The sequence below is a fragment of the Clinocottus analis genome, unplaced genomic scaffold (genome assembly GCF_023055335.1).
Source record: "Clinocottus analis isolate CAN_PGR_092001 unplaced genomic scaffold, fCliAna1.0.p SCAF_12, whole genome shotgun sequence".
Taxonomy (NCBI): Eukaryota; Metazoa; Chordata; class Actinopteri; order Perciformes; family Cottidae; genus Clinocottus; species Clinocottus analis.
In genome coordinates this window covers 9,792,346-9,819,680 of record NW_027175843.1, presented here as the reverse complement: position 1 = coordinate 9,819,680, position 27,335 = coordinate 9,792,346, and the positions used below count along the sequence as shown (strand labels likewise).

Genomic DNA, 27,335 nt, shown 5'->3' with positions numbered 1-27,335 from the left:
AAAGAAAAGGTTTGTGTTTTGTTTAAGCTCCCAGAAACGGCACGCTCCACTCTTTTTCTTCCTTAAAACAATGTTCTTTTGGGGTTTATTTTGACCTGTTGGAATTTCAAAGAGAGAATATTCCAGCTGTGGGCTACTCTAAGACCTCAAATACTTAAAAGGACTGTGTATTTGCATGTTTGGGGATTGTTTTGGGGCCTTGGATTTCACAAGGACTTCAAAGAATAATGGGATAATTATTGCACTTACCAGAGGGAAAGAGAGAGAAAGGGAGACTCACACTGAGATAGACAGAGAAAGACAAGGAGGGAGGGAGAAGGGGAGTAATGAGTGTTCAAAATAGACAATAAATCTAAATTGAATTGAAACATATTTTTACATGAACATCAAGTCTGTGATTAATATTAATAACTTTGAGGCTGTGAGCGGGGTCTTGTCTTTTGAGGGGTTTCCTAAATGAGAATTTCATATTGTTTTGTTTTTTTGTTCCAGCATGGTGTGTTTGGCTCAGGTAACAACAAAAACAGCTGGTGCACGTGTGACTGATAGCAGCATGCTCACACTGATTAAATCGCAATCGATTTCTGCAAAATGTCAGGAAACGCCAGGGTCTAGTGCCATTTAATGTGCATCAGACAGGGGCTGAAGGTAAGGGTCTGTGTTATCACTCATATGTCACAGAATGTGAGGAATGACAGGGTGGTGCCAGCAGTCTAATTGGCCTTAACACTTGTGGTGTGGAGAGCAGGCTGGGTCTCCAAGGCAATGCCCAGTCAATGTGAGTCAAGAGAAGCACTCAACAGGCTTTGAAGGGAAGCAGTTATATTTACTTACTGAGATGGATTTTGGGGAGGGTGGGGTTGGTTTTTATAAAGCCTTACAACAGAGTGATAAGAAGCATGCCGTTAAAAAAACAATAACTTGAGTACACAGACATCAGGATCAGTCAACACTGGGGCTCTCTTGAGCAAAACAAATCCTTTGCTGATAACAACTGACTTTATTGACTAATAAAACAGAGCCTATGATAAATAGGACTGTACATTATTTTTTTTTGGGAAAAGGCACAAATGGAACTGTATAGATATAATCATGTAAAATAGTATCCCTATCTATTGGTTATCGAGGACCTCTTCATTTGTGGCTAATATTGCTACAAAGGAGGCTCACTCAAGCTGCTATAAAATGATTCATGTTAAAAAAGAAATGCAAACACAAATGAAGAGCAAAATGACAAAGCAATTGACTTTAAACATCTTGGCTGACAAAAGCCATAAATACTAATTAGACCAGTAATTGACAAGGAGGGGGCGGCTAGCCATGCTCTACCTGCTCCGTTAAAGGTATCAAAGACATGAGAAGATTATTCTTTTGGATTACCTAAATGGCTTCGCCGGGAAAAAAAAAGCCATTAATCAAATGCACCCTCTGGTCAGGAAATAGCTCCACAGAAAATATCTACAACCTTCTTATTCCAGGACAAAGATTTCTGGCAAAGTTAAAAAGCACAGTTCCATGAATGTCTGGCCTCACTCCAAACCCATTAATGATACGATGACTGAACTCTCAATGACAGAATAGCCTGTGATACAGAAGAGGTTGTTCCGATAGACCAAGGTCACATACTTGAGATGCCAATGTCTTGATGTTGCCTGTTAACTTTTGGAGTAACAATGGCGTGTTCACTCATAAATTTAGTAAATGATAGACAGCAGTTGCAAACACATTTTTCAAAAACCTGGACCTTTAATCATTTCGGTCATACATTATTATGTCCGCAGCACATCAAGTTGTCCAGGAAACCAAACCTGACTCACAGAGTATGCCGGCCCATTAACCGCTGTCAAATGGAATACATGTGACATAAATATAAGAGCTGCACTGAAACACCAGAGCGTCAACATGGAGACAATGAATATTTCCCTTGAGAATTTCGTCATGAATTTCATGGTCATATGAATTTTCTGATGATAAGTTACTCTCTCTTTCTGCCTCTGCTGGTAATGCTGTTTTTTATTCATGTAAAACACTTTCCTCTAGATGTTGTCCTCCTTTGAATCGACTGGGGGGATCTCCAAAGCTCCGGCACGAAGCATGACAAATAAAAAAAAATAAAAATTCAGTTGGAAGTTGTCTCAAATGACAGATAATTTATTCTCCTTTTGTTTCCTTGTTTTTTTCCCCCTCTCCGCAAGGGGTAGGAAACGCAAACATGTGTGAAGTGTGGATTAATTCTTCACACAACATTACAGGGTATTTTCTGATGGAAATGATGCACATGATAGATGTATATTATGTATATTACATTATTAGATGACACTGCTTGTATGAATAATTATGAAGTTAAAATCCTGTCGGACTTGCAAAGCTACAAGAGTAATGAGCGAGGTGGAGTGGGAGGATTAGAGGGTGATTGGATGGGTGGTTTATGTCATGTCAGTTGTGTTTTTTGCAATTCTATGTGAATGGAATGAATACAAAGCTGATCACATCCATGACAATATTCATATCCAATGAGTTCATTTGTAGTTGTGAGCCATGATTTCTGTTGATAAAGTTCCAGTTTTGATGTATGGTTTATGAGGTTTACATTTTGCCCCACACAGTTTGTCAGAACATGCAATGTTATTAAATTACTTATCTTACTGAAATGGGCAATTGCCCTCTGACGCGTTGGCTTTTTCCAACCAGAAGTTTCAGGGATACGAGTTGTTGAGTGCTGAGACAATTGCTGTTTTATCTTACTGCTGTAAATATGAGGCGATCATGCCTTGGCAGCAAGACTAAATTTAGTTTAGCATATTGGGCTGAAAAAAAGTTATCATGTTTTTTTTCTTTTTTCTGAAAGCCTAAGATGAGAAAATGTATTGTGGAGCTGAGGCCAGTAGAACAAAGGCTAGATTGGAAAAACGGTGAAACGTCTGTGCTCCATGCAGAACTGCCTTAAGATAAAGCTCTTAAAGTGTCTGTCAGATGCTGCACTGAAGTCTATAGTAACACTCCCATATAAGGTTCTTCAGTGCTCTCTTTTATTTCCTTCTGCCTGAGAAACACAGCACTGTCCTGAAAGGAAGGCAATATTGCAGTCCCTACATGTCCTTTCTCCAGTAAGTTTTTGAAGATGACACTCAGTTCAGGTGTCAGTTCCAACCATTGTCACTTCATTATATGCCCAGTTTCTCTTAGATGGATTATTTCAGTACCATAGTTGTCTTGTCCCGATTTACAATTTCTCTGACACACTTGAACCCATGACGTGTTTCCATCAAGGTCAGAGAGAATTGGCTATGAAAAAATAAAATAAAAATATGCAACATTGTATTCAGATCCAGCTCTAATCTCCCTTTTATAGATGACGGAGGAAAAGGATCATATATGACTGAAGAGTCTTTAAAATGGATTGGAAAAAAAAGATGACGAGAGCCTACGCAATCCCTCCACCCTCTGGTGCAAGAAATAAATCCCAAAAGGAAACTCCTCATAAACATTCAATTTGTTCAAGGCTGCTGAAAATATGTTCAGTTTCTCATTTATTGTACCTTTGGTGCATCACTAGTGGAGCGCTGTGGTAGCATGACGACCAATCAAATAACCTGGAAAAAGGTTTCCTGCTTCTGCCACGACTGCCTTAATTTCCACCCCTGTGACAGGCCTTCCAATTTAATTCAATTTAATCTAGCTAAATTGATTAATTGTATATTAATTTAATTTGATTTGGGTTTAATCAGTGACATGATTTGTTTGTTTGGATGAGCAGGAAGGTTCATAGAGAGGCTGGATTATGTGGTTTAAAACGTCATGCTGGATGGTTACGTTTCATATCCTTCACTAAAGGCCGAAAAAATAAGGGATTAAGGAAATGTAAATGCTCCCTCACCTCATCTAAGCCAGAATGAAACTCCATTTTGGCGACTATTTTCATCCACACGTTGAGTTTTCAGGAAAGGGAATAGTGAAAAGACCACATTTGGCTTCACAAATTGCATGAAATCCTGCCCAGGATTTGGTGATAAGCATTTAAGGTGTTTGAAGAGAAACATTTTCACAGTGGAGCTTTGGTATATGTCATCAAAGCACTTTTCAACAGATACAAAGTGATCTTGAGGAAGTAGTGTCTAGTCCCCAAGGTTATAATATCCTCTACGATTACAGTTATGCTGGGTTTCTTTCACTGTTTTTTTTCTGGATTGGAAGCCGCGTCCTTGTTGCCGACAGGCCGTAATGAGAATTGAAATGAGAGTGGGTTGGACAGAAGGTATTGCATCACTGTCTGATGCGAGGTCTTCAGACAGTGCTAGTTAAAGCATGCAGGTTTGAAATGGGGATGCATTTCCTTTTAGTTGAGCTGCCTTTCTTTGAGCTCTAGGTAAATAGTACTGAGGCCTCACATTATCTAACTTTAGATGTTTCATAGGATAATTGTTTCACTAAAGAGTATTTCCAAAAACCTTAACTGAAGAATGCTCTAAATTCTGGGAGGAGAGCAGCCCTATTGACAAGAAGCAAAACTGTGGATGTCAATGTCGTAACTCTACGGCCAATATTACAAACAGGGTTTTGACACCAACACAAAATGTTTTGATCCTGATACTCCCACAGATCCAAACACTTATCCAAATTTACTTCCAGTAATTGCCTTAAAAAGACAAAGCAGGCATCTGTCCAGCAGAGCGTGTGTTGAAAGATGTGCCACATGATTGATGATTTAGCATTTGACATGGTCGCTTGTTAACTAGTTCTTCAAATTGTGTTTTATTGTTTTATTACAGTGTGCCAACTGACACAAATTTAAGATTCAGGTCAACGTTGAGACCTTTTTAACCTCTAATCAGCATAGCTGTAGCACCATGCAAACACTAAGGTTTCTTACTTTAACTATGGAATATTATTATCATTGCGGGGTGAACACAGAGGTCACTGAATCTGTGCAAGTTCATCCTTATGATTCAGTTTTTTTTTCTTCTAAGCTAAGACTAATGTCCTATGTGAGGTTTTAGTAGCATATAGAGAGGAGAAGCACAAGTATATCTTATGATTATCTACATAGAACTGAGCAGAAACTTTTGATAAAAGGACATTTATTGTCCATTAATAGACTCTTCCAAGGGCATGCACGCTGTTACAGGAAAACGCATCTGTCTTCATCATTTTGGTTTGGTTTTCAGATGATATAGTGAAGATGAAAAGGACTGAAAAGAGCGATATAATACCATTGCATGCAATTAGACTCAGACCCATGCAAGAGCTGAAAATGGATGATTTCCCAGGGGGTTGTACTAATCCACTCAAGTGCCATGGCACCTTGTCATCACTTCTTTAAACAAATCATATTTCTATCTTGGCATAAGGTCACACTATTTACATGCATTTCTGCAGCTGCCAAAATTATTAGTTGGCATTACTTCTTGAAAAAAACATTTACCTTAACTGGGCTTTCATAATTAATCCATTACACAAATCTATAAATGTGTTGTGCTTGTGGAACAACAGCACTGCATGACAGCCATTTCAAGTCTGGGGGTCTCAAAATTGGATATTGTAGTGGATGAATGCATTTAGCGAGGCTCCATCATCAGGCAGATGCTGGTAAAAAATGAAGAGACTGGATGGCGACATTCATCAACGCTTGCACATAAATTCAAGTGTGTGTGTGTGTTTCATGACTAAATAGGTTGCACATAATCATGGACGCCACAATAATAATGTGATCCAATGTAATAACACTGATCCTTCCCATGTGTTAACCTCTGATGATAAACCAGTGTTCGACTGCTGAATTGATTGTCATTCCTGTCACGCTTACTCAAGTAATCTGGCTTTTGGGTCGATGTACGGAGCTGCTATAACTGACCTATAATAGTTCACTATAGACAAATGTTCTCATTATGAGGTTAAGAGACTTGGCTTACTGTGATATTTACACGACTTGCACAGTGTTATGGTTAACCTACTTTTGCGGATTCAAAGAGGTCAAGGGTAGCTGGCAGCTGCTCTTCATACTTTCATGCCAACGTGTGGTGAAACACCACAGAAGATGGATAAGGATATTCTTTATATGCTTTATTCATGATGACAGGACTTATTTGAGGGGGGTATCAAAGTTGCATGAACACAGTTTAACCTATGTGCCCTAACCAGAGTATGGGCTAATAGCAAGATTATATGTGGGGAAAAAAGCTACTGGTGTGTGGGAGACTTGGAATTTCCCAGTCTACCACTTGCTGCAATTTGGGAACCTTAATGGTCCATTGCTGTTAGATTACTTTGCTAATTTGTAATCATCAGATAGTCCAGCAAATTTCATTTAATGTTTCATTTAAAGAGCTGTAGTATAATGATAAAATGTGGCTTAATCTTTCCCAGCTAACAATATTAGCATTCTTCCTCAAGCATCACAATGTACCAAAAACTGTAGCACTTTAGTTGATTGTAAAAATAGATACAGAGCATGTTTAAACACACTAATGGTAAACAAATCCAAATATCCAATTACTGCAAACAGTGCGCGACAGCAGAAAGCTGTTTGTTAGAGGCAACTCAGGAATAATTTGAGTTCCAGGGCTAATTTATGGTCAAAAGGTTCATCAAAAAAATAACAATTAAAATCAATACCCTGCTGTTGATGTTTGGTAGTTTTTCCACAACAGTACTGACAGGTAATCCATTTGAGGGAACCTTTCACCATATATATATATATATATATATATATATATATATATATATATATATATATATATATATATATATATATATATATAGCATTTTCCATGAGGTATTTCAGGTTTTCTGGTGACTCAGACCCCTGTTGGATTTGGGATTGAGGTCCCCAAACTCTCAAGCACTAATAATCATAAAGGTGTAAATTGACTGACCCTACTAACAGGTGCAATAAAACAGGAGAGAGGGAGATGCAGCAGTTGAGCACTCATCTGTACACGCCCACGCAGTCCTCAGGCGAGGTTTAATCAGACGAAATGAGTGAAAACACCTGGGTCGAACACGGTAAGGGCTTTGATGTCAATGGAACTGCTGCAATACAGCAAACTTTTAAATGCAAGAAAACATACTTTACATTATCCTCTTCAAAATGCCTACGTCTGGATATAATTTGTCTCGTGGGTTTGAATTTCTGACAATATTTGTTACAAATGTAATGTTTTTTGAGAGCTGACACTCAAATCAATGATTTTAGAGTGTTTTTGAAAAATACCACAGAGAGGTTTTGGACTGACAAAACTTCAGTACAACACAATGATAAGTAAATGATTGTGTGGCGTGACACTGTGGATCACAAGGAGATATTTCGGCTCTCTGCAAGTTGATTTGAATAATGAACTGAAATGGGTAGAAACCAATGGCTGCCTACTGGAAATACATATCCAAATATGTATGTATTTAATGTGCTAATGCATGCAAACTCAAGCACTGAAACCGCCTCCAGCCCAGCATTAGTATGAACTGCAGAGTCAAATTCTAATGAAAACTCTTCTCTTTAACAGCTGTAGAAGCAATACAAAAGCTCATTCAATAGGCTCTGCACAGAACTTTGTGACATCTTTAGCTCAACGCTACTTCACCGACTTAAACTGATGAACAGTGTGGAGGCCTACTATGTCAAGAAACCTCAAGGATGGTGCACTAATGCCTGCATGAAACTTCATCGGAACACCCTATTCAACATCTACCGTTCTCGTCAGACAGGCAGGTTTCGCACTAGACCAAACTGTGTATTGATTCAATAAACTGTCTATTGATTTTAAAAGGCTGCATGTTCTATACTCGGTCTCTCTCTTGCGAGCGATGCCTTTCTCTCTCTCCCTCTCTGTCTCATCTTCACATTTTTTCATCTTATTTGTGATGGCAGACAAAGCTCTTAAAGGGTGAAGCTTTTGAGACTCAGGAATTTTGAGCAGATGACAGAGTGCATTAGCTTTTCCACTTTATGCAGATATTGGCCCACTTTGTCACTAAAAAGATGTATGGAGGACTATTTTTGCCCAATTCAAAGTAAGGAAAGTGTGTCATGACCCAGTAACACGTAGTGAAACCTGTGTGAAGTCCTGCCGGATCGCTTCCCTTATGCTTTACCCTTTCTTGGCGTTAAACATGAATCCCGATTGACAGATTGGCGTGCATTTGAACTCCTCCCAGAGGACAATGCTATAAGTAACACCTTTTTTTAACAAGCGCTCAAAATGAAATGCTTTTGTAGTCTGGAATTTTACGCCAGACAAGGTCAATAAAATAAGTGTTAATTCCTGTGGGTCTGAATGAAAGCTAAACGCAGTCAACAGTGTCAGACTCGGGAGCAGAGCAATGTTTAAAGGACAGTATTTTTAAAAGCCTTGCAGACTACCCTGTCAGGTCTGTCTACAGTCACAAATGGAAAATAAATTGCCAAACTGCAGTGGTTTCAACACATGTGTATCTTAACGTGCTACTTTCAATTCAAATTAAGGAAATCATTACTGAATAGTGAAAGTTGACATTTACATTCATTTCCATGTCACTGTGCTCCGTAGAAATTGAATAACACAATAATCAATTTGATTAACCATTTAGGTTTTTCTCTTTGTGTTTTCAGTAGGGTTTCACAATCATCTCCTTTGACCAGCTACTCTTGGTAGAGACATTATAAAAGCTCAATTTTTTCTCTCACGAAACTGCTACTTTTCTAAGCTTCCATCAATGTACAATGATACTAAGCTGCAACAAAGAAACGCCTCTAGACATTGGCTACATTTTAATATCCCCATAATGCTTCTTTTTTTCTTATTTTAACCAATGATGAAAACATTTTTATTTTTCAGCCCAGTCTGATTTATTAAATATGCTGGGTAATCAATGTATCAGTTGTCAGTAAATTAAGAAACCATAAACAATTCTGACTAATTTGACATTTTATGAAATCCATCCAAAAGTTAGATGAGAAGCTGGATAGCACGCTCTGATGTTTGAATGCTAAATATGAAGACCTGTGTAGAGCTATGTAGACCTGAAACACAGGAAACAGCTCTTTCAACACATTGCATTTTCACCTCTTTGTTTCTTTTGTACAAATGGAAAATAGTAGATGTAATGTGTTCATTGACGAGCTTTACGGGTGTTTTCAGTCTCTGTTCTAAGCTAAGCTAATCAATTGCAGTCTAGGTTTATTTTTCAATAACAAAGAAACAAACATATTTTGCCAAAATAGTATTATTAACACTACTATTCTTATCTTGATGTATTCATTTGTCAGCATTCAGGATTTCCATAAATAATGACTTGTTTTTTTAATTATTATGAGTAATTATGTTGATGTATCTGTCTTACTATTTAGAGAAAACACATGTTGACTGACACTTTTTAACTGAAACTTGCAGACATGGGTGAAAAGTAACCCACCTGGATGAAAGTCAATTGTATCTGTTTTCTCAAAAGAGACTCAACTAACTTGCATCAAATATATTGTTTTTGCAGCAATTCTGAATATACAAAATCAATTAATACTTTAAATTCATGTTTTTGAGTCCATAACTGAATAAATGTATTTAATTTGGTACCCGTGTTCAAAGAAAACACTTCACAATTGCCCTCCTGGATGCTGCTGGAAGATAAAAACAAAGAAACAAAGTGTATGTATATATATATATATATATATATATATATATATATATATATATATATATATATATATATATATATATATATATATTCACCTGAGAAACATCATGTGAACATACATCATTCTTTTAAAAATGGAGTTCTATTGCAAGAGAGATGTAAGAATAGAATTTGTAAGATATAATATATGTATATATATATATATATATATATATATATATATATATATATATATATATATATATATATATATATATATATATATATATATATATATATATATATACATACATTATATTCTTCCATCTCTCTTGCAATAGAACTCCATCTTTAAAATAATGATGTATGTTCACATGATGTTTCTGAGGTGAATGGCACAATTCACCTGAGAACAATTGTTCTCAGGTGAATTTTGATAAAGCAGTCTTATAGAAAGGTCAATACTGTGACCTTGAGGGAATTGGCCTGCCATACAATACATAACATGCAGAGGCAGGTCCCTTTTGACACGTGTGTCGCGAATGAAAACAACAATAACAAGTTATTTATTAGCACCTTTTGAATGGTGGTGTGACAATGTTTGTGCAATGAGTCTTTCCAGCACGTTTAAAATGACGTCATTAAAAATCATCCCTTGCATTAATAAAGTACTGAATTAATTCATTAACTATGAGTATCACACTGTACAAAGTGATATTCAAAGTAACAACTCGTTAACATTGTCATTTCAGAGGCGACACATTTACATTACTTAATTGGGTACAGTTTTTGCTATTTATATGCAAGTTGGTTTTCTACGTTTTTAAACAAACATGCAAATAAACGCAGAAACAGCATTTAAATATATTTGCCTTGAAGGCATGCACGCTGTGCTCAATGACATCTCTCAGTAAAAAATGAAAACTGCACTCTCAATAATGCTTATGTGTTGTGCTCACTGATGTTTCCCCACCAACAGTTCTCAGCCAAGTGGAACCATCTCCCATAGCATTTGGTGGAGGTGGAAGACAAGCTCTTAATCGGCTGTGTTATTGAATTATTGAATTAAAAGCTTAAGTACTCAGGGTGAGCATGTCAATTTTTCACAACTGAATGGTACACTGCTCATTCCATTTTCATCTGAATAGATCATTTGTGTATGTAAAATGTAGAAGAATGGAGGTATTACACAGATCAGTTTCATTGTCTGTAATTCCCTTTCACTGTGACTGTAATCATTCTGAGAGACAAGTCATATTCATTCAACACTGCATGCTAGTCCTTAATCTGCATTCAGCCCCCCTCAACATAGCACATGCATCTGTAAATCTGTAACTGTTAATTAAGAAAGGGTTTGGTTCAAAGCAAATGTTGCATAATTATGGTAGAAGTGGAAGTTTAACCTGTTTTACTTCCTTGATGTAAAACAGTGATTTAGTGTCAAAAATTGGAGGAGTAAGTGTTGCAGCAAACGGTTCAGCCCTTTTCTACTTGACATTCTGCTCACCTGTCTTCATCCCCCGTGCTCTGATACCCTGGGACTGATACAGATAAAATGATGTGATGTTTCTGTCTGTATTTCAATGGGATGAGTTGCTGTGACCCACGCAATCTCCCTCTCAAAGAGTATTTCAACTTATGCAGATGAGCTCATCAGAGCTGCCTGCTGAGATGAGACATCTAGGTCTGGAATTGTGTCAATACCAGCACCAAAACAAATGCAAATCAAAATCCAAATTAATGTGTTTTCCCTGAGGAGAAACGGAGTCGTACTTATAGTCAGCTCTCAGTAGATGACAGGATTCTGTTATCCAGAGCTCATGAAAAACAAGACATCCTCAAACCGCTCACCGAGCCTGGGTACAAAAGTCAGTGTCTCCAGATGGAGAGACTAAACTAAACTCAGTAAAAAGAAACAGCATGATTATTTTGCAGATGGAAAACAGAAAACACTCCTACATTTCCAGGATTCCTAAGTTTAGTGATCCTGCCCGGTAAACATACATCAACGTTTATCTTGAATCTTTCTATATAATGTTAAGCAGATGTAGTAGATATGTGCCCAGTTTTCTAAACCATAATAATCTGTTCACGACAACATTTATATCCTTGTCTTCTGCTTTATGGAATGGAAACAGTCAAGTTAAAACAAACAAACAGGTAATTGCAGTAAGGTAAGGATTGCAGCGGTTTAGCTGTCTGAATATGTCGGTGGACTGTGGCCCTTGGTGGAATACTAAATAGTGCACAATGCATACAGTATAAACAGCCTATTTGCATATGGATCTTTTAAATCTAAAGGGAAATGATGGACATGTGAAAAGGATTTTAGCAAAGATGCTGTATTTGTATTTGTTGCATAATTCTCTTTTTTTTATTTGCTTGTGACAACCTTTATTTTGTTCGGTCCTTTGCTGTTGAGATGACCCACTTTCCTCCACAGGGATCATTAACATTTCCTTTTATTCATCAAAGAATGTATCGCTAACAATCTTTGTTTGTAACTGCTAGCTGCATTTGAATGTTCACTTTTTGATTTTTTTTCTTAGATCATGTCTCGTCATTTGTCAGACACGTTCATAAATAAACCTATAATCATAAGTAGACATTAACTGACAGCAACTCTGATGAAAGTACAAAAGTGTGAGCATGATTTTCATCTCAATCCTTATGATGCATCATAAAAGCATTGAGCAGAGGAAGTCAACTCGTGTTTTGTTGGGTGCACTAATACACAGTGCCTGATTTTATTTGCGTTTTGAATATAAATAGCTGTGCAAAATGTTGATTGTGAGTTTTATTTAAGTTCCTCTAACTAAGATCTAGTCTACTGCTAGATAACATGTGCTGGTAAACCGTAGAGCTAAAGATGGCATATTTGCAGACATAGGTATTAAGCACCTCGAAGACATAAATGCACTTCTCTCACATAAAAACATGACAGCTCTGCAAGTTGTCACCAGTCAAAATAAATTGCCTTCCATGCACACAGTGTATACAAATTTAATAAAATACACAACAAGTACAGTAGCCCACATTCACGTGTAAGCTCAGCTTATTTTCACATAAACTGCAGAGGACGACAATAAAATTACAAATACATTCTTAAAAAACTGTTTTATAGGAACCTCAAATGGTTTTATGAAAAGGGACATTCCCTGTTGCACCACCATTAACAGTTCATAAGACACTTCACTTTTGTATTTAACGTCACTGATATGTATTTCAGTTGTCTGTGATATTCAAAGAGATGTTCCTTATACACTAAATGGAGACAGGAAGCTTCACTGTACAAAAGCAGACAGGACTCAATAGCTTAACAGTAGCAATTAGTTTCACAGCCTCACAAAATTGGAGCTTGAAATGGGTAGAATACAGACATCTAAATTGACAGGTACAGTACACCATGAGAACACTTGAAGTCAGGTAAGCACTGATTTTCTCCCCGAACCTTCACAGCAGTCAAGGACACATATTTCACCGAAACACAACAAGTCACAAACTAAAAAAAACAAACAAACAGACAAAGCAGATGGTTTTTGGTTATACAATGCGTGTCTGGACACCTTTGTGGGTCAAAATAAATCACCTCTCGGCCATTAACCTGTAACATTATCACCACCCTCCTGGCAAGTGAGAGAGAGTGGGATCACCTGGGCTGTCAGTTACCAGAGTCCCGTGGGTCGAGAGCACAATCGGACCCCCCACACTCCTGGCTGATGACGGAGCTGTGAATGAGGCTGCTTGACAGGGACTTGGGCCTGAGCTCTCGGGTCAGGTAGGAGGGCTCCTCCAATCCGGTGTGCAGTGGGGAGCACTGGCCATCTGGAGGGCCATAGGCACTGCTGTCTGAACCGCCCTCCCTCTCTTCTTTGGACTCTTGGTTGGCCAAGTCCAGGGGCATACTACTCTTGGTGGGACTACTGGACACAGATGGACTTTCCTGTAGCGGTGGGCTTAGTGCACGCTGCGATTTTAAGTAAGGTTTGACATTGGCCACAAGGATTGTACTGTCCCGCTGCTCCTTTCCAAACGTGCTGAGGGTTTTTCTGCTGCTGCAGCTGATGGTGCCATAAATCTCTGTCTCTACCATGGCATTCATTCCCACAGGGATGAAAAGGTTGGTGCGATTATCGGCGCTGTCTGCTTGGCTTCCTACCCGTAACTTTGGCATCCAGCATCTGTCAGAATGTCCCAGTGCACGACATTCATCGGTGCAGTGGACTGATTTGTCTTGCTCTGCAAAAACAGTTAAACATTTGTTATTGGACCCTGCTGGGGTAAGAATAAACAACCAAAAAGAAAATGGAGATGACAGTTTGAAGGATGAGCAACAATAATGAAACACTTGAACAAACCCCAAATCCCGTACCTTTCTTAAAATCCTACCAACAATACAGTTCATGAAGTTATTTTGTATGCATCACTGGAAATATTTTGAATACAATAAGAACCAGAATCTTCTAACATCAATGGACAAGTTTAAATCAAACCATTATTATTTAACTTTTCTATTTTAGACATGTCATGCTGGGCATTGTAAATGTGTGATTTAATCTATCCATACAATCCTTTCCCTCTGCTATTCTCAACAACCTGTGTAGGCGTTTCCTGGAAAATATCATTTGGTGCAGAGGAAGTGATTTGTTGTTAATTTACATTTCCAGCAGCAGTTTGTGTTAAATACACAAAAACAACTGTGAAATTTGCATGAGCAGAAATATTCACCATTTATGATCAGAAAGTGGTGAGGAATTCTGTAGTTACAATGTTGCTCATTAGAATATTGTTATAACTCATTTTCATTTTATTCATGAATTGTAGACGGGAATGTATAGGTGTTAATTTTGGATATTCAGAAATTGGATGAAAATCAGATCAATATCTAAATTGGATCTTGGAAATTCCATTTGTAGGACAAACACTTCTTACTTTAACCTTTAGTAATTATTCTAATTACTTTGACTGACTCTTGTGCATATTTTAGTAGCTCATTTGCGTGCAATGCCCATTTTTCATTTCACTTCCTATTAATGGACCTAAACTGTGACCTGTCCTTGCCAAAAGAGGACCGTATTTATTATAAACTGTGTTTTTTCTTCTTGCAGCAAGACACACAAAGTACTTTCAAATGTGTGGAAACATAAATCCATGCAATTAATTCAAACTTAGTGTTCTTTTGAAAAAATCTGGATAAGCTTTGGTGAAAATTGGCAAACAAATCTAAAGTAGTTAGCATTTAATAATGTAGCCTATCATTGTAAGTATTAACTCGGTGTCACTAGAGTGACACTCATAGCATCATTTCAAAACGAGGGGACGCTTGATGCAAAGTAACATGAAACCTTTTCTTCTTGACAACTTTGTGTTGATTGCAGTGGTTCCCTGATTATTCTATGCCTTTAGAAGATTTCAGCTGCAGTAGTTGATGCTGAAGGCCAAGCCAAATGCCACAGGACCGTGCAACACGGACTGATTGTTTATTAGTGTCAGCGGTAAAAAGTGGAGCAACAAGTAAGGCTCTATCTTTCAGTCTTTTACATTTCATACCACATGTATCCCTGGTAGACATGAAATACGGAGTGTGACGCAAAGAATGAGCCAATTTCCACGGTGTTATGATAAAGGTGTCATTTTTTCTGCAGCCATTAAAATTCATTTGACTATGATGCAGCGAGGTATTTTGTATAGGCATGAAACAACATGTCAAATGTGTTTTTGTAAATTGATAGTAAATGGCAGTTTACCTTCAGTTGGTATATATGGAAGCAGAATTTCATTAAAAAAAAACAATTTAACAAAAAAACATTATAAATGTAGTTTCTTTGCTGTGATTGTTGTGACATCTTCGAAAAATAAAGTGGACATAATGATACCTGAATTGGTCTAGATTTGTTATTTATATCTGTTTCGTACATTGTGTTTTTTTGTAAATCTACAACAATAATAAATGAATGAATGAGTCAATAAAACATCTGAAACATGACACACAACTTCTGCAACTTCACCAACACTCTCTCGCCCTAAGAACTAAGTGTTCTTGGTAAAATCTTATGGCAAAAAATTTGAAACGTTCTCAGTCACACAACACTTCATGTCCTGTCTCTCTTTTAAATACATCTCCAATGAATCCACCCAAAATACCAAACCCTTGTTTTATTTTTGTTTATTTTTATCACTGAAATCACAACATGGCTTGATGTCCCACTGATCATCTCTCGTTGCTTTGGTCTATAAATAAGGCCTCTCTATCTTGCTGTGAACGAAACAATTAATTTCCTTTCTAAACGTAACCCTGACGAGGATGAGAATATCAGCCTGAACTAAGGGAAAGCTCCACATGACCAGGCTCTTCCTAGAAGAGGTGGGGAGCTCCCCTTGTTCAGTAGCATGAGTACCTTCCTCGCAAACACATACACAAGCACACACACACACACACACACACACACACACACACACACACACACACACACACACACACACACACAACACACCTCGGCCAGTTTGCTGGAGGAAGTTCTAACAACAACAAGAAAAAAAGGATACCGACTCTCCTCCACAACCCCCAAGAGATGTGAAAACCAGCACCATGTGCCACATATTCAAGGCAAGCTCATTTGCAAAGTGCTGCCACTATCACATACTACTACTGCTGAAGCTTATCCACACACAGACACTTACAGCCATAGGACGAAATGGAACAGCAAATTCAACGACTAGAAGGAGATTTAACAAGCTAAATGGGGCTGTTCATTTTACACCATATAATGTTTTAGAGATTTATTAAAGGAATGCTTACATTAAGAACATTAAAGGAAAATGTATTGCTTCATTTTCTGCCAATAAATATGTATTGCATATGTCCTTTATGTCCTACAGTCATTTTTTTAATGATATAATAACATATATTTTGATGTGCATGTTAAAGTTATTTGCTATTGCGAAAACATCATTTTTGAAACAAAGGCTCTTTTTGTCGAAAACACTACACTTAAAAAAGCAAACATACACATGTATATTTATATATACACAAAAAATACAAACACTACATTCCAAACTATATAAATGGGTTAAGAAATGTTAATTTTGCGTCACAGTTTTACACACAACGCATAAAAAAATAGCATCATCTCGTCTTTGGTTTTCATTTGAAGCATTGTATAAATATACACTATCAACACAAATGCAATGGGGAAACAAACAACTTTGTTTATTGCCAGTAATCATACATTAATAACAATATCAGACACATTTATTCGTGGGAAACGTTGTAGGTTAATACATTGTCTTTCATGCACTAGTCAATTTTGAGATGTTGGGCTCTTCTGTTTTCGGTAACATGTCTTTTTTCAGACTAATGAAAAAAAAAACATCCACAACATACATTTAGATGTATACTGTCTGTATATTTCTCCCAAATTGACCAGTTAACATCGGATAATGTTGCATATACCAGTAACTTAAAATTTCAGAAGAATCCTAATAAAAAAGGTATTGTCTTAATGTCAGTAATCAGCTCGGAAAATGTTGTGTTGTTAAAAATACCCAATTCACCTATACAGCATCTCTACTAACAGTAACTAAAGATGACATAATCATATTACTGCATTGTACTGTAAGCAAAATACAGTATATTGCAACTACTTTCACTAACTTTCTTTCCAAAATTGTCCTCCATTGTTATGCACACAAATAATCGATCTTGATTTGATTGTGTTTAAGTTCTGATTATGTGATCTAATTGATAACAGGTGTTTTCACAGGTGCATTCTGGGTGAAGGAGATTAATAATTCAGTGTAGTCTTTCAATGTCAGTGTTTATCAAACACCACACACAGGGTCTGTGTAATTGTCTAACTGTGTGTAATTATGTGGTTAATTACACTTTTTATGTGGAATTTAAAACTTTGTGTAAAGCAGACAATGTGCTGATGGTTCAGCATATAATGTAAATACATATGCTAGTTGTTTCAATACTTTTGCCACACATATCTGTTTTTGTTTCCTTGGCAATTACAAAAAACTATAAATTGTTTTGAGGATACTGCATCATGTCTTATGTGATCGAATTGGAGAGACATTGCATTGCATTACATACATACATACATACATACATACATACATACATACATACATACATACATACATACATATGTACGTACGTACGTACGTACATATATTTTTGGAGATATTGCAAACTTACTTTGCTTGTCAAATAATCAAGATTGGACTGAAATACACATGAGAATGTTTCATGCAGTTTAAATTAAGTTAGTTAAAAATGAAATTAGATCACAATAATGATCCTACAAAGGCATGGTAAATATTATTTAACTCCATAAAGTCTACAGTGGAGCACCAGTAGAACCTAGTAGGTTTGTACTCTGTCTGTGGGGAAACAGCGTACACATAACTACACGTTTGTACAAGCAGTTTAGATTACATTAGATTTCTGAAATAAGTTCAATTTTCCTCTGTCATATAACATATTATGTGAACTTGCAGTATAACTGCTACGCTTTGAAGCAACACCCCAGATTACAACACCTCAGATTACAACTCGTGCATTTGTGTTTCTCCGGGGTTTTTTCCATTGCCATAGAGAAAAGTATTTTTTAGGCCGAGGTACATGAGGACAGAACAATAAGAACAAGTGAGGAGAAGCGGGGAGATGCTGAATTAATTTCCAGGGTACCTATCACCACCGCAGAGGAGCTACCAGATGACGCTGATGCAAGGGGATGTATGCACTTAGAAGGTTAAGAAAAAAGAAAAAATACAATACGGTATTTTTTTCATTGTGCTATTTGTCTCACTATAACCAGGAGCAATTCAAGGATCATGTCTGCATGTTTACATGTAATGTACTATATATGTTTAATGTTTCATGCTTTAAACTTGGATGAACTTGCTTTCTGTCATAAACACACCTTTGTGTAAACAGATAATAATTGTATTAAATCATTTGTAAATAAATAGATGTATCGCTGTTAGCAGCTTCATCATATATATATATACATTAAACCTAAATGAAGACAGAAGATAATGAGGAAGTGAGGGTGTTTTCATCTATTGTGCCTGGCAATGGCTTTCTATTTACATTTATCACTTCATCAGTGAATTCAATGTTTTAAATACTAGTTTTGACATAGCAGAGTTATACAATGGCTTAGAGTCCACTGCATTGCCATAGTCACAAAACAGAACCATGACAAAGTGACAACATAGCTGTGATCTTATGGGCAACTGTGAGCAAAACACTATACCATGTTCTCAAAAAACAAAGAAACTGGCTGCCCATTATAAATAGCATCAGAGAGAGCCTAGCAACATACCCACTGTGCATCTGGTGTCTGTGAGAGTGATAAATATTCAGAGTGCATGATAGTGGAAGCTGCACAGGTGCATATATTACCTGTATCAAAGCAGCCAGGAGACTAGAGGGATGGTAAAGGTAAAGACATAAAAGCAATACTACTTAACCCACAAGCTTTTGTGTTGGTGCATTTGGAACCAAATTCTGTGGTGTCTCCATTTTGGATAATAGCACTATCTTGTCAGTATCTGCAAAACAGTGGCTTTGTAGTTCAATAAATGCACCTGTATGTGTTTGTGACTGAGAGACGAATTTGTGTGTGTGTGTTGGAGCTTGCTGTTTTTGTGTGATCAGGTCTAAAGCATTATACGTAATGTAGATCTCCCATTTTGTACTCAGCAGACGGATACATTGTTTAATGGTCAACTGGCCAACCCCTCATAAAAGAACAACTTTTCATCCAAACCATGAGTTTTTGCGTTTTCCAAATGCAAACAGGAAACGTGTTAGGAAACCTATCAATATTAAAGCTATTCCCCACTTATTTGCATTTCTCTTATCTAACGAATGCAGTTCTATAAATTAACTGACATTCCTGTCAAGCAAGCGTCAGCGCTGCACATGTAAATATTCAGTCTTGCATGTACAAAACATCTCTTTCAATAACTGTATGTCTATATGATTGGCCTTAGAACTGGGGCTGAATCAGATTCAGAAATGTGCTGCAAAAAATTGTGATTGAATTTACACCTCCCACTGAGTCAAGTTCGGTCTGCCATAATTCCTCGCAGCACACGCACACACGTGCGCACACGCGCACGCGCACACACACACGCACACACACACACACACACACACACACATACAAACACACAAATACACAAAAGTGAGATAGATAGAAAGAGAGAGATTCACACGTCCTTCTGGCAGCTGCAAGAGTGTCTCCATCTCTGCCCTCCTGAGCATGCCACAAACAAACAATTCATAGCAATGTAAATGGTGTGGAAAGTACTGCATAGGGACCTGATGACCAGAGCCATTCTCTTGCAAGGCTCACACAAGGAAATGAGAAATACCACCACGTCAAGTTCCCCATTATCTTTTATCTCACCAGTGAGAGTTGCTTTCATTTTTTTCAGGTTATATCCACAAGAGCTAAATATATCTGTCCCTATCGGGTCAGCCAGGTTGCAACGAATTGACAATCATCTGTGATCATACTCCTGGCAGAGCGGATCATTTCAGATTTGTGAAATAAAATTCAACATTTCTATTTTCAGTTCCAAAACAAAGCTCCTCTCAAAACAGTGTAACCAGTGCAAAACCGATAATAACTGAGAAAATCTTTCCAAGCAAAAGGTGGAAACACTGTCATGTTGCACCAGAAATACCTGTCATCCGCACTGCAAGTGTCTATCATACTTTCCTGTCTCTGTCGTGTTATTCAAGACATTCATGCGGCGAATCTGTGTTCAAATAATGACGTGATCAAAAGAGACACAGGCGGAGGTACACTTTGCCATGCATATGAACTCGTTTGATGGCAAAATCAGACACACGATGTTTGAACATTCTACCTTCAGCCAATGGTCTCTTTTATCCCTTTAAACTACCATCTACCTTCCACTCTGGTGCCTTCATGTCATCTTTGCAACACACCTCAGGCTGTCTGCAATGTAAAGCGGTACAAAGTAACACTACCTGCATCTAGTAACAGTGTGGATTTACATCTTCTGTGTTAACTATTTGTCTGCTTTGTACCCGGAGGCTGGCGGACCTCCACTTTAACACCAGTGGGCTGCATTTTCTCAGTGCATAAAGTATACAAAAATGTGCAGTAGCTTTCAAGTGTAAGTTAGGCATCTTCAAGATGTCAGGAAGAGAGTGCATCCACTCACCCTGCTCAAAAGGCTGGCCATTAACTGCTGTTGCTTTCATCTTGAGGGCCTCCCTAGCAGACGTGTCGCAGTGTGAGCCTTTATTAGTATCCTGGTCACTGTCAGCCTGGTCACTATCACCATGGCCACTGTCTCGGAGGCTTGCCTGTTCTGCATCCTTAAATGTTGAGCTGCAGCAGAATGGAAGGATTGAAAAAAAAGAAACATAAGTTGCCATTACCTCCGAGTGAGCGTTCCTATGTGATAGCCATAGTCAGCTGGCTTGATACGAAGATGTAGAAGCTGAATGCACTGGTCAGGAAGCTTTTGGAGGGCGCTCTTACCTTTGAACAAATGGCTGCCTGCTGCCAGCATAATTGGGCTCTGAGGTGAAATTTTCTGTCTAGAAATGAGAGGAAAATAATATTTTGCATTTCCTAAGTTAAAACTGTCATGCATTTTTCAACAATAGTAAACATTGACATTGCATTTAGAAACCAAAACAGAAATGTTCTTCTTTTCAGACTCTTTTATCTTTATCATACATCACCTGAAAAGATGTCAATAAAAGCTAGAGAGCTCCTGCCAGTAATGATGACATTATAAGAACAAATCTCCATTGTGACCATATGTGCCGCCTTGGCAAGGCAAAAGAGAAAAGCATTAGCCACTGTCATCAGCATCCTTTTTCCCTATCTTGAGAATAATGTGTTTGTGTTGATCACACCCACATACCCTAGTGATGGGTGACAGTGCCAGGCCTTGTCATCTGTGTTATCATCTCCAAATGAGACTGTCTGTGAGACTGTCCTAGATATTTACATCGTTTACAACAGATAATTCTGCTGTGCTAAACACTACTACAAGCCCATGCTGTCAAATTAGCATGTTAGCTGGCTCATGCGTACAGCCCTGCCATCTCTACAAGGCAAGGCTGGACCCTATTAATGGCCTTATCGTGCCAACTTTGGATGCGGATGGGTGGAACTGGCCCATATTTGTGGTGAGCAAAAGATGTGATTGTAAGGTTATGCTGTGTGCTTCTAGCTGTCTGGTGCACATTGGTTCAGTAATGTGATCGGACAAGCTGCTCAAACACCTGTCCAATCCTACATTTCAGGCAGGGTTTTGTTTTCACTCTATAGCAGCGGATCTGGCAGGGTCACAGCAGCCTTGTTCAAGACTCACGCTGTTTGCATGTCTAACTGAGAGGACTTTCTGATTATGCGGCCACCTGTACCATTTTGCAAGAGAGGACTTGGAGCAATTTTTAAAATGATTTGGATTCCTCAAATCCAGAAAGAAGAAAGTATCTCAAGTAAAACACTATTGAGAACACAAGAAAACGTTCAAACAACAAGTTTTCATATGAATCAGAGAATATTTCATGGTGTCGTAACAGTAAAAGAAAAAGTGATAATAACGATGTCTGTTCACAGTGACAGAGTTTCACCTTTTAGTCGATTACTTTTCTTTTGTCAGATTTGTATGGCAAAGCAGATAAGCGAGAATAAAGAGCAGATAAAGAATACAGTGCAGCATCCTCCTTACCTGTATCACTGACATCCTATTCGCTGGAGTGTCTGTGCTAAGCCCGGCAAAGCTGGAGTGGCAACCTGCCCTGGGGACTGTCAGGCTGTTTGGGGTTGTTTTCAGGTACATGACCTCTGACCTGGGCAATGTGAGCGGCAGAGGGCTCTGGTAGTCAAAACATATTGGTGAAGTGATCAGAGAAGGACTGCTCACCACATTCATCCGGCTCGCAGAATCTCTCTCCTCCATCTCACTCTGCACCAGCATGATGTCACTCTTGTTGATCCTTTTCTTTTTGCCTTTCCCCACTGGAGGATTGGAGTACTCAGCCATGCGGCAGTTATAATTCCCAGTCTCCTTATCTTGATGTTTGGACTTGACAGCAATGGCGGTCATGACTGCTAAGAGCATGACAGAGATAATGCAGAGGGTAACTATGAGGGGCAGGGATACATCCCACTGCTGCTGTTCCCCACTCGCGCTGGAGCCCCCTCCTGCTGGCGTTTCTGTGTTCGCCTTAATGATGAGCTTAGCCACGGCAGATAAGGGGGGCTTGCCATGGTCAGTTACCTTCACCACCAGCTCAACCACTGGAGCGACCTCTTCCCAAAGAGCATGAGCAGTTTTGACCTCCCCTCCCACCGGATCCATCTCAAACAGGTGGTCGTCGTTTCCTTCTGTGATCTCATAGGTCAAATGTCCACTTTCTCCGTGGTCATGGTCCACCGCTTTCACTGTAGCCACAATGTATCCAATACCTACGTTTCTCGGCACTGGTATTTCAGCTGTATCATTCTGCAGAAGGGGTAAAATAATAACTGGGAGATTGTCATTGACGTCAAGAATATTGACCTTTATTATAGAAGTGCTCTCCATGTGAGGAGATCCGCTGTCTTTAGCTTGAACTTTGAACTCAAAGGATTTAGTTTGCTCGTAATTAAAAGAGCGTGAGGCATATATAGCTCCATTGGTGGGATTGACAGATACATAGGTATACACGGAAACATCTCCTATGTGTGATGGCAGAATGGAGTACGACACTGTTCCATTTCGACCTACATCTGGGTCGTGGGCCAGAACAGATCCCAAATATTCCCCCGGGATGTTGTTCTCAGGCACCTGTAACACGTACAGTGTCTTCGTAAAGCGTGGTGCGTTGTCATTTTCATCCAGGATTTTCACAGTAAACGACTTTGTGTAGTTCAAAGACGGGATCCCATTGTCTCTCGCCACTATTGTTACATTGTATTCATCTTTCATTTCCCTGTCCAGGGGTCTGTCTGTGAGCAGCGTGTAAAAATTATCATTGTTCTCCTGCAGTCTGAAGGGGACATTTCCCAGCACCCTGCACTGAAGTTGACCATTTCGGCCAGAGTCTTTATCTGTCACTCTCACCAGCGCTATGACAGATTCTGGAGGTGCTGCCTCACTGATGGCTCCCTGCCGGACAGAGACAAAACTTATTATTGGTGAGTTGTCATTTTTGTCAAGCACTTTGACAGTTATTTTACAGTGGCCGGGGATTGGGTTGGGTCCGAGATCCTTAGCTTGAACGTCGAACTCGATGATTGGATTCTCCTCATAGTCAATTTCTCCCTGGACCTTGATTATGCCAGTATTGGAGTCAATGGAGAATAAATCTTGGATTCTCTCAGATGCATATCCAGTGAAGGAATAGACCACCTGCCCATTGCTTCCCTCGTCTTGGTCAGTGGCGTTTAAATCTATGAGTACTTTTCCAGGTGGGGAATTCTCTGGAATCTCAATCACATAAGAGGATTTATCAAACACTGGGCTATTGTCATTCGAATCAGTCACTCTGACGTTGATTTGCATGGAGCCTGATCTTGGATACTCCCCACCATCAATTGCTGTGAGGAGAAGGGTGTGATGACTCTGATCCTCCCTATCCAGAGGTCTCTGAACCACCAGCTCTGGATAGATAGTCCCATCACCCCTCACTTTTAGATCCAAAGAAAATGTATTGTAATCATCTCTCGTGACCTGGTAAGTCTTTATCCCATTTTCCCCAGAATCGGAGTCATGTGCAATAGTGAGGGGGAAGCGTGTCCCAGCAGCTGCATTTTCTGAAATATCAATATTAACATGATCAGAAGGAAAACTGGGCGAGTTGTCATTTATGTCCTGTATGTCAATCTTGATCATGCATATCTCCTTGTCGTTGGCAAACACCTCCATAGAGAGCTGGCACTTTGGGTTGCGTCTGCATAACGTTTCCCTGTCAATCCTTTGTTTGGTGAAAATTAGTCCACTCTCCGGGTCAACGTCCACCAGATGTGGAGCAGAATTCTCCAGTACTCTAAAGTTGGATTTTTTCCCCCTCTCCATGGTCCCATATCCGGCATCTTTTGCTATATTGCCGATAACTGTACCGGGTCCTTGCTCCTCCGGGACAGAATAATTGAGATTTTTCAATGTCAGGGCTTTAACCCACAGCAGAAAGAAAATGGGTACAGAGAGACGCATCCCGATATGCGGTATTGGCAGACAGAAAAAAAAAAATTCTCGTTGACTTTCAACCTGTTGATTACGGCAGACCTAGAGGAATAAACCCGAACCTGGCATGCGGTTGACGCCAATTCCACACTATTTGGGTATTTAATCGATGTGTGTCTCCTTATTGCCTTTTAATCTTAATTTTAAATCTCTTTCACATGCCGCTCGGCTATGATGAACACTTTCTGTAAACAAAGATGACCGCCCGACGACACCTTATGCATGAATAAAAGATCAAATTCAACATAGTGTACGAGGAATCCTTTGTTTTTCCTCACGGATGGGTGGGGGACTTAATGAATAATCGATGACTATAAAGTATTAATATTCCCTACTGCATCCAAGGTTAAAGCGTTTGCATCTCTGTGGTGAAGGTTAGACCGTAGCTTACAAAAGCGCATTGCCCTCATGCGACATCTACACCTAGGCTACAGCAAATACTGACATGCCCGTTCAAAATGCAGCATTGTCCGATGTTACCATTCACAATGCATTTACTTTTTCTCCTGTGCGGCACACTGTTGCATATGGGTTCTGCTCTCGCTGCATATACAGGCTACCCATGCCACAAAGTCGAAAAAAAGCACGATACAGAGCTGTTAATCCTGTCCAACCTTTTGTGTTCCCGTCATTCAAGAGCATCTATAGCACGGCTGCGACTTTTGCCCGATGATTTTGCCATAATCAGTCCAGTAATCCCATAATCCAGTCCAATTGGACCCAGCGCGCTTGCATCCTTCATTCGGACAATGCTCATCTGCACTGCCCCTGTGAACGTTTGCCGGAGAAAAAAACGCAAAAGAGGTGCTGGAAGATTTCAGATAATCAAAATTAATCGCTTTTCCTGCGCTCAGTTCTCACCGCGTCAACTGTTGAAACCTGCTCCCGTCGCACTGAGATCTGACCGGAATCCTCTCGACGCATTTACAACAGACTCCAGTGTATTTCTGGGTGCATTTAACATAGTTTCTGATCGTCTTCCAGCAAATGAGTGAACGGTGACAGATCTTGCCTTGGGGGGGTTTCTCCAATAGGTCTGGCAAGATCGCATGAAGAAGGGCTGTTCTAGTGCTACGTGATTCATTTACTGATGTGCGCGCACAGAGCAGCAGCATCAGAGGGAAAACGTGCTGTGGATGTTGCTCCTAATACATGTGGATGTGAACTAGGGAGTATGAATAGATAGACGAAATGTGTGCGGATGGGATGTAGTAGAAGAAGCATGCACTCGACAAGTGGTCATTCTGAGGGAGAAGTGGATTGGTAACGTGGTGTGTGGACGAGGTAAAATGAAAGATGACAAAATTGAACAGATTAACTGTTTTTTTTCTCCTTCAGAGTGCTTTGGTCTAAGTGCAATGAATCTCTTTGGATAAGTCAGAACTTAAGATTATGATTAATAATTGAAAACCTGTCTCCTGTGTTGTTTCTTGTTTCAGCCGCAAGATAAAATAAAGGACAGACTGGGTATTTTCAGGATAATCTCTGTAAAGGACATGGGAGAATTACTTATGCTTCTGAAAAAACAAGGCTTATTTCTCAGCTCAAATATCACAGCTGTTGGCATAACCTGCCTTCTGCAGCTATCACACTCGTCTTCAATGGCCTATCCACATCAATCTCATATCTCATATTGAAAAGACGGACTGACATTTAGTTCACTCAACATTTCAACAATATGGCATTTGCATTTTTACTCTCAGTTGACCAAATTGTAGTGACACATAGGGTTCCTTGGGGATGGATGGACTCTTTGAGAGTAATTCTGACAGGAAGCTGTGTCAACATTAGGGCAAGCTCAGTGTGACTCGGTTCCTCATTTAATTCCATGTTGCTCAGGATCTAAATCAACCTTGAGTTGTCCCTGGGTTCATTTCTTTTGTCTGAAACATTGCTGCTTTCCTCCTCTGGGGAGCATCAACTTTGCCTGGCCAGGGTGCAGCCCGCATAAATTGGCCATTTCTGCAGGTAAGAGATAAGGACAACAAAGGGGAACTAATTATCATTCACTCTATGTTAAAACCTCAGGAAAAGACTGCTATTGACAATTGTGTCTGCATTGTCACAGTCATACCAGTTAATATGATCTGAACTCTGAATGAGAGGGTGGTTCATATCCATAATATGGGCTACATCCTAATGTGTGGCTTTGCTGCTTTGTTTATGCAGAGGCTGACGACTTTGTCATGGATAAGTTACTCTAATGAGACCACAGCACCTGGAATGAACCGCCATCTCTGATTCTTTGTTGGCAGTAAAAAGACACGGATGGATCAGTTGTTTCATGACGAATTGGTTTTTACCTGAAAGCACATTATTATGTTGGTGTAAAATCCTACCTGTTGTAATTCTACAGAGGTTGAAATGACACACAGTAAATGCTCATTTAAGCAAACTTGCAATATCTTGGCATGCTTTCATGCGATTCACTTACCACTTCACATAAGCATGATTAGAGGTGAGATTAAGTTGTTTATATCGTTCTGTTTTTTTTCGCCTGATGCTGG

General features: G+C 39.0%; 1 protein-coding gene across 1 annotated transcript; it reads right to left on the bottom strand.

Annotated features, from left to right (window-relative positions):
• Positions 1–12,308: 12,308 nt before the first annotated feature.
• LOC137782471 (protocadherin-17-like) lies at positions 12,309–25,830 on the bottom strand. The gene is made up of 4 exons (XM_068571762.1): positions 22,330–25,830; positions 21,123–21,181; positions 20,800–20,969; positions 12,309–13,824 (listed from the first exon to the last, which is right to left on the bottom strand). Exons 1-4 carry the CDS (start codon positions 24,796–24,798, stop codon positions 13,247–13,249), a joined length of 3,276 nt encoding a protein of 1,091 aa, XP_068427863.1. The 5' UTR covers positions 24,799–25,830; the 3' UTR covers positions 12,309–13,246.
• Positions 25,831–27,335: the final 1,505 nt, after the last annotated feature.

Coding starts and splice junctions, on each gene's coding strand:
- LOC137782471 (XM_068571762.1), bottom strand. CDS start 24,798: ATGCGTCTCTCTGTACCCATTTTCTTTCTGCTGTGGGTTAAAGCCCTG. Junction 21,182..22,329: donor ATAGGATGTCAGTGATACAG/GTAAGGAGGATG, acceptor TCTCATTTCTAG/ACAGAAAATTTCACCTCAGA. Junction 20,970..21,122: donor AGGCAGCCATTTGTTCAAAG/GTAAGAGCGCCC, acceptor ATTCTGCTGCAG/CTCAACATTTAAGGATGCAG.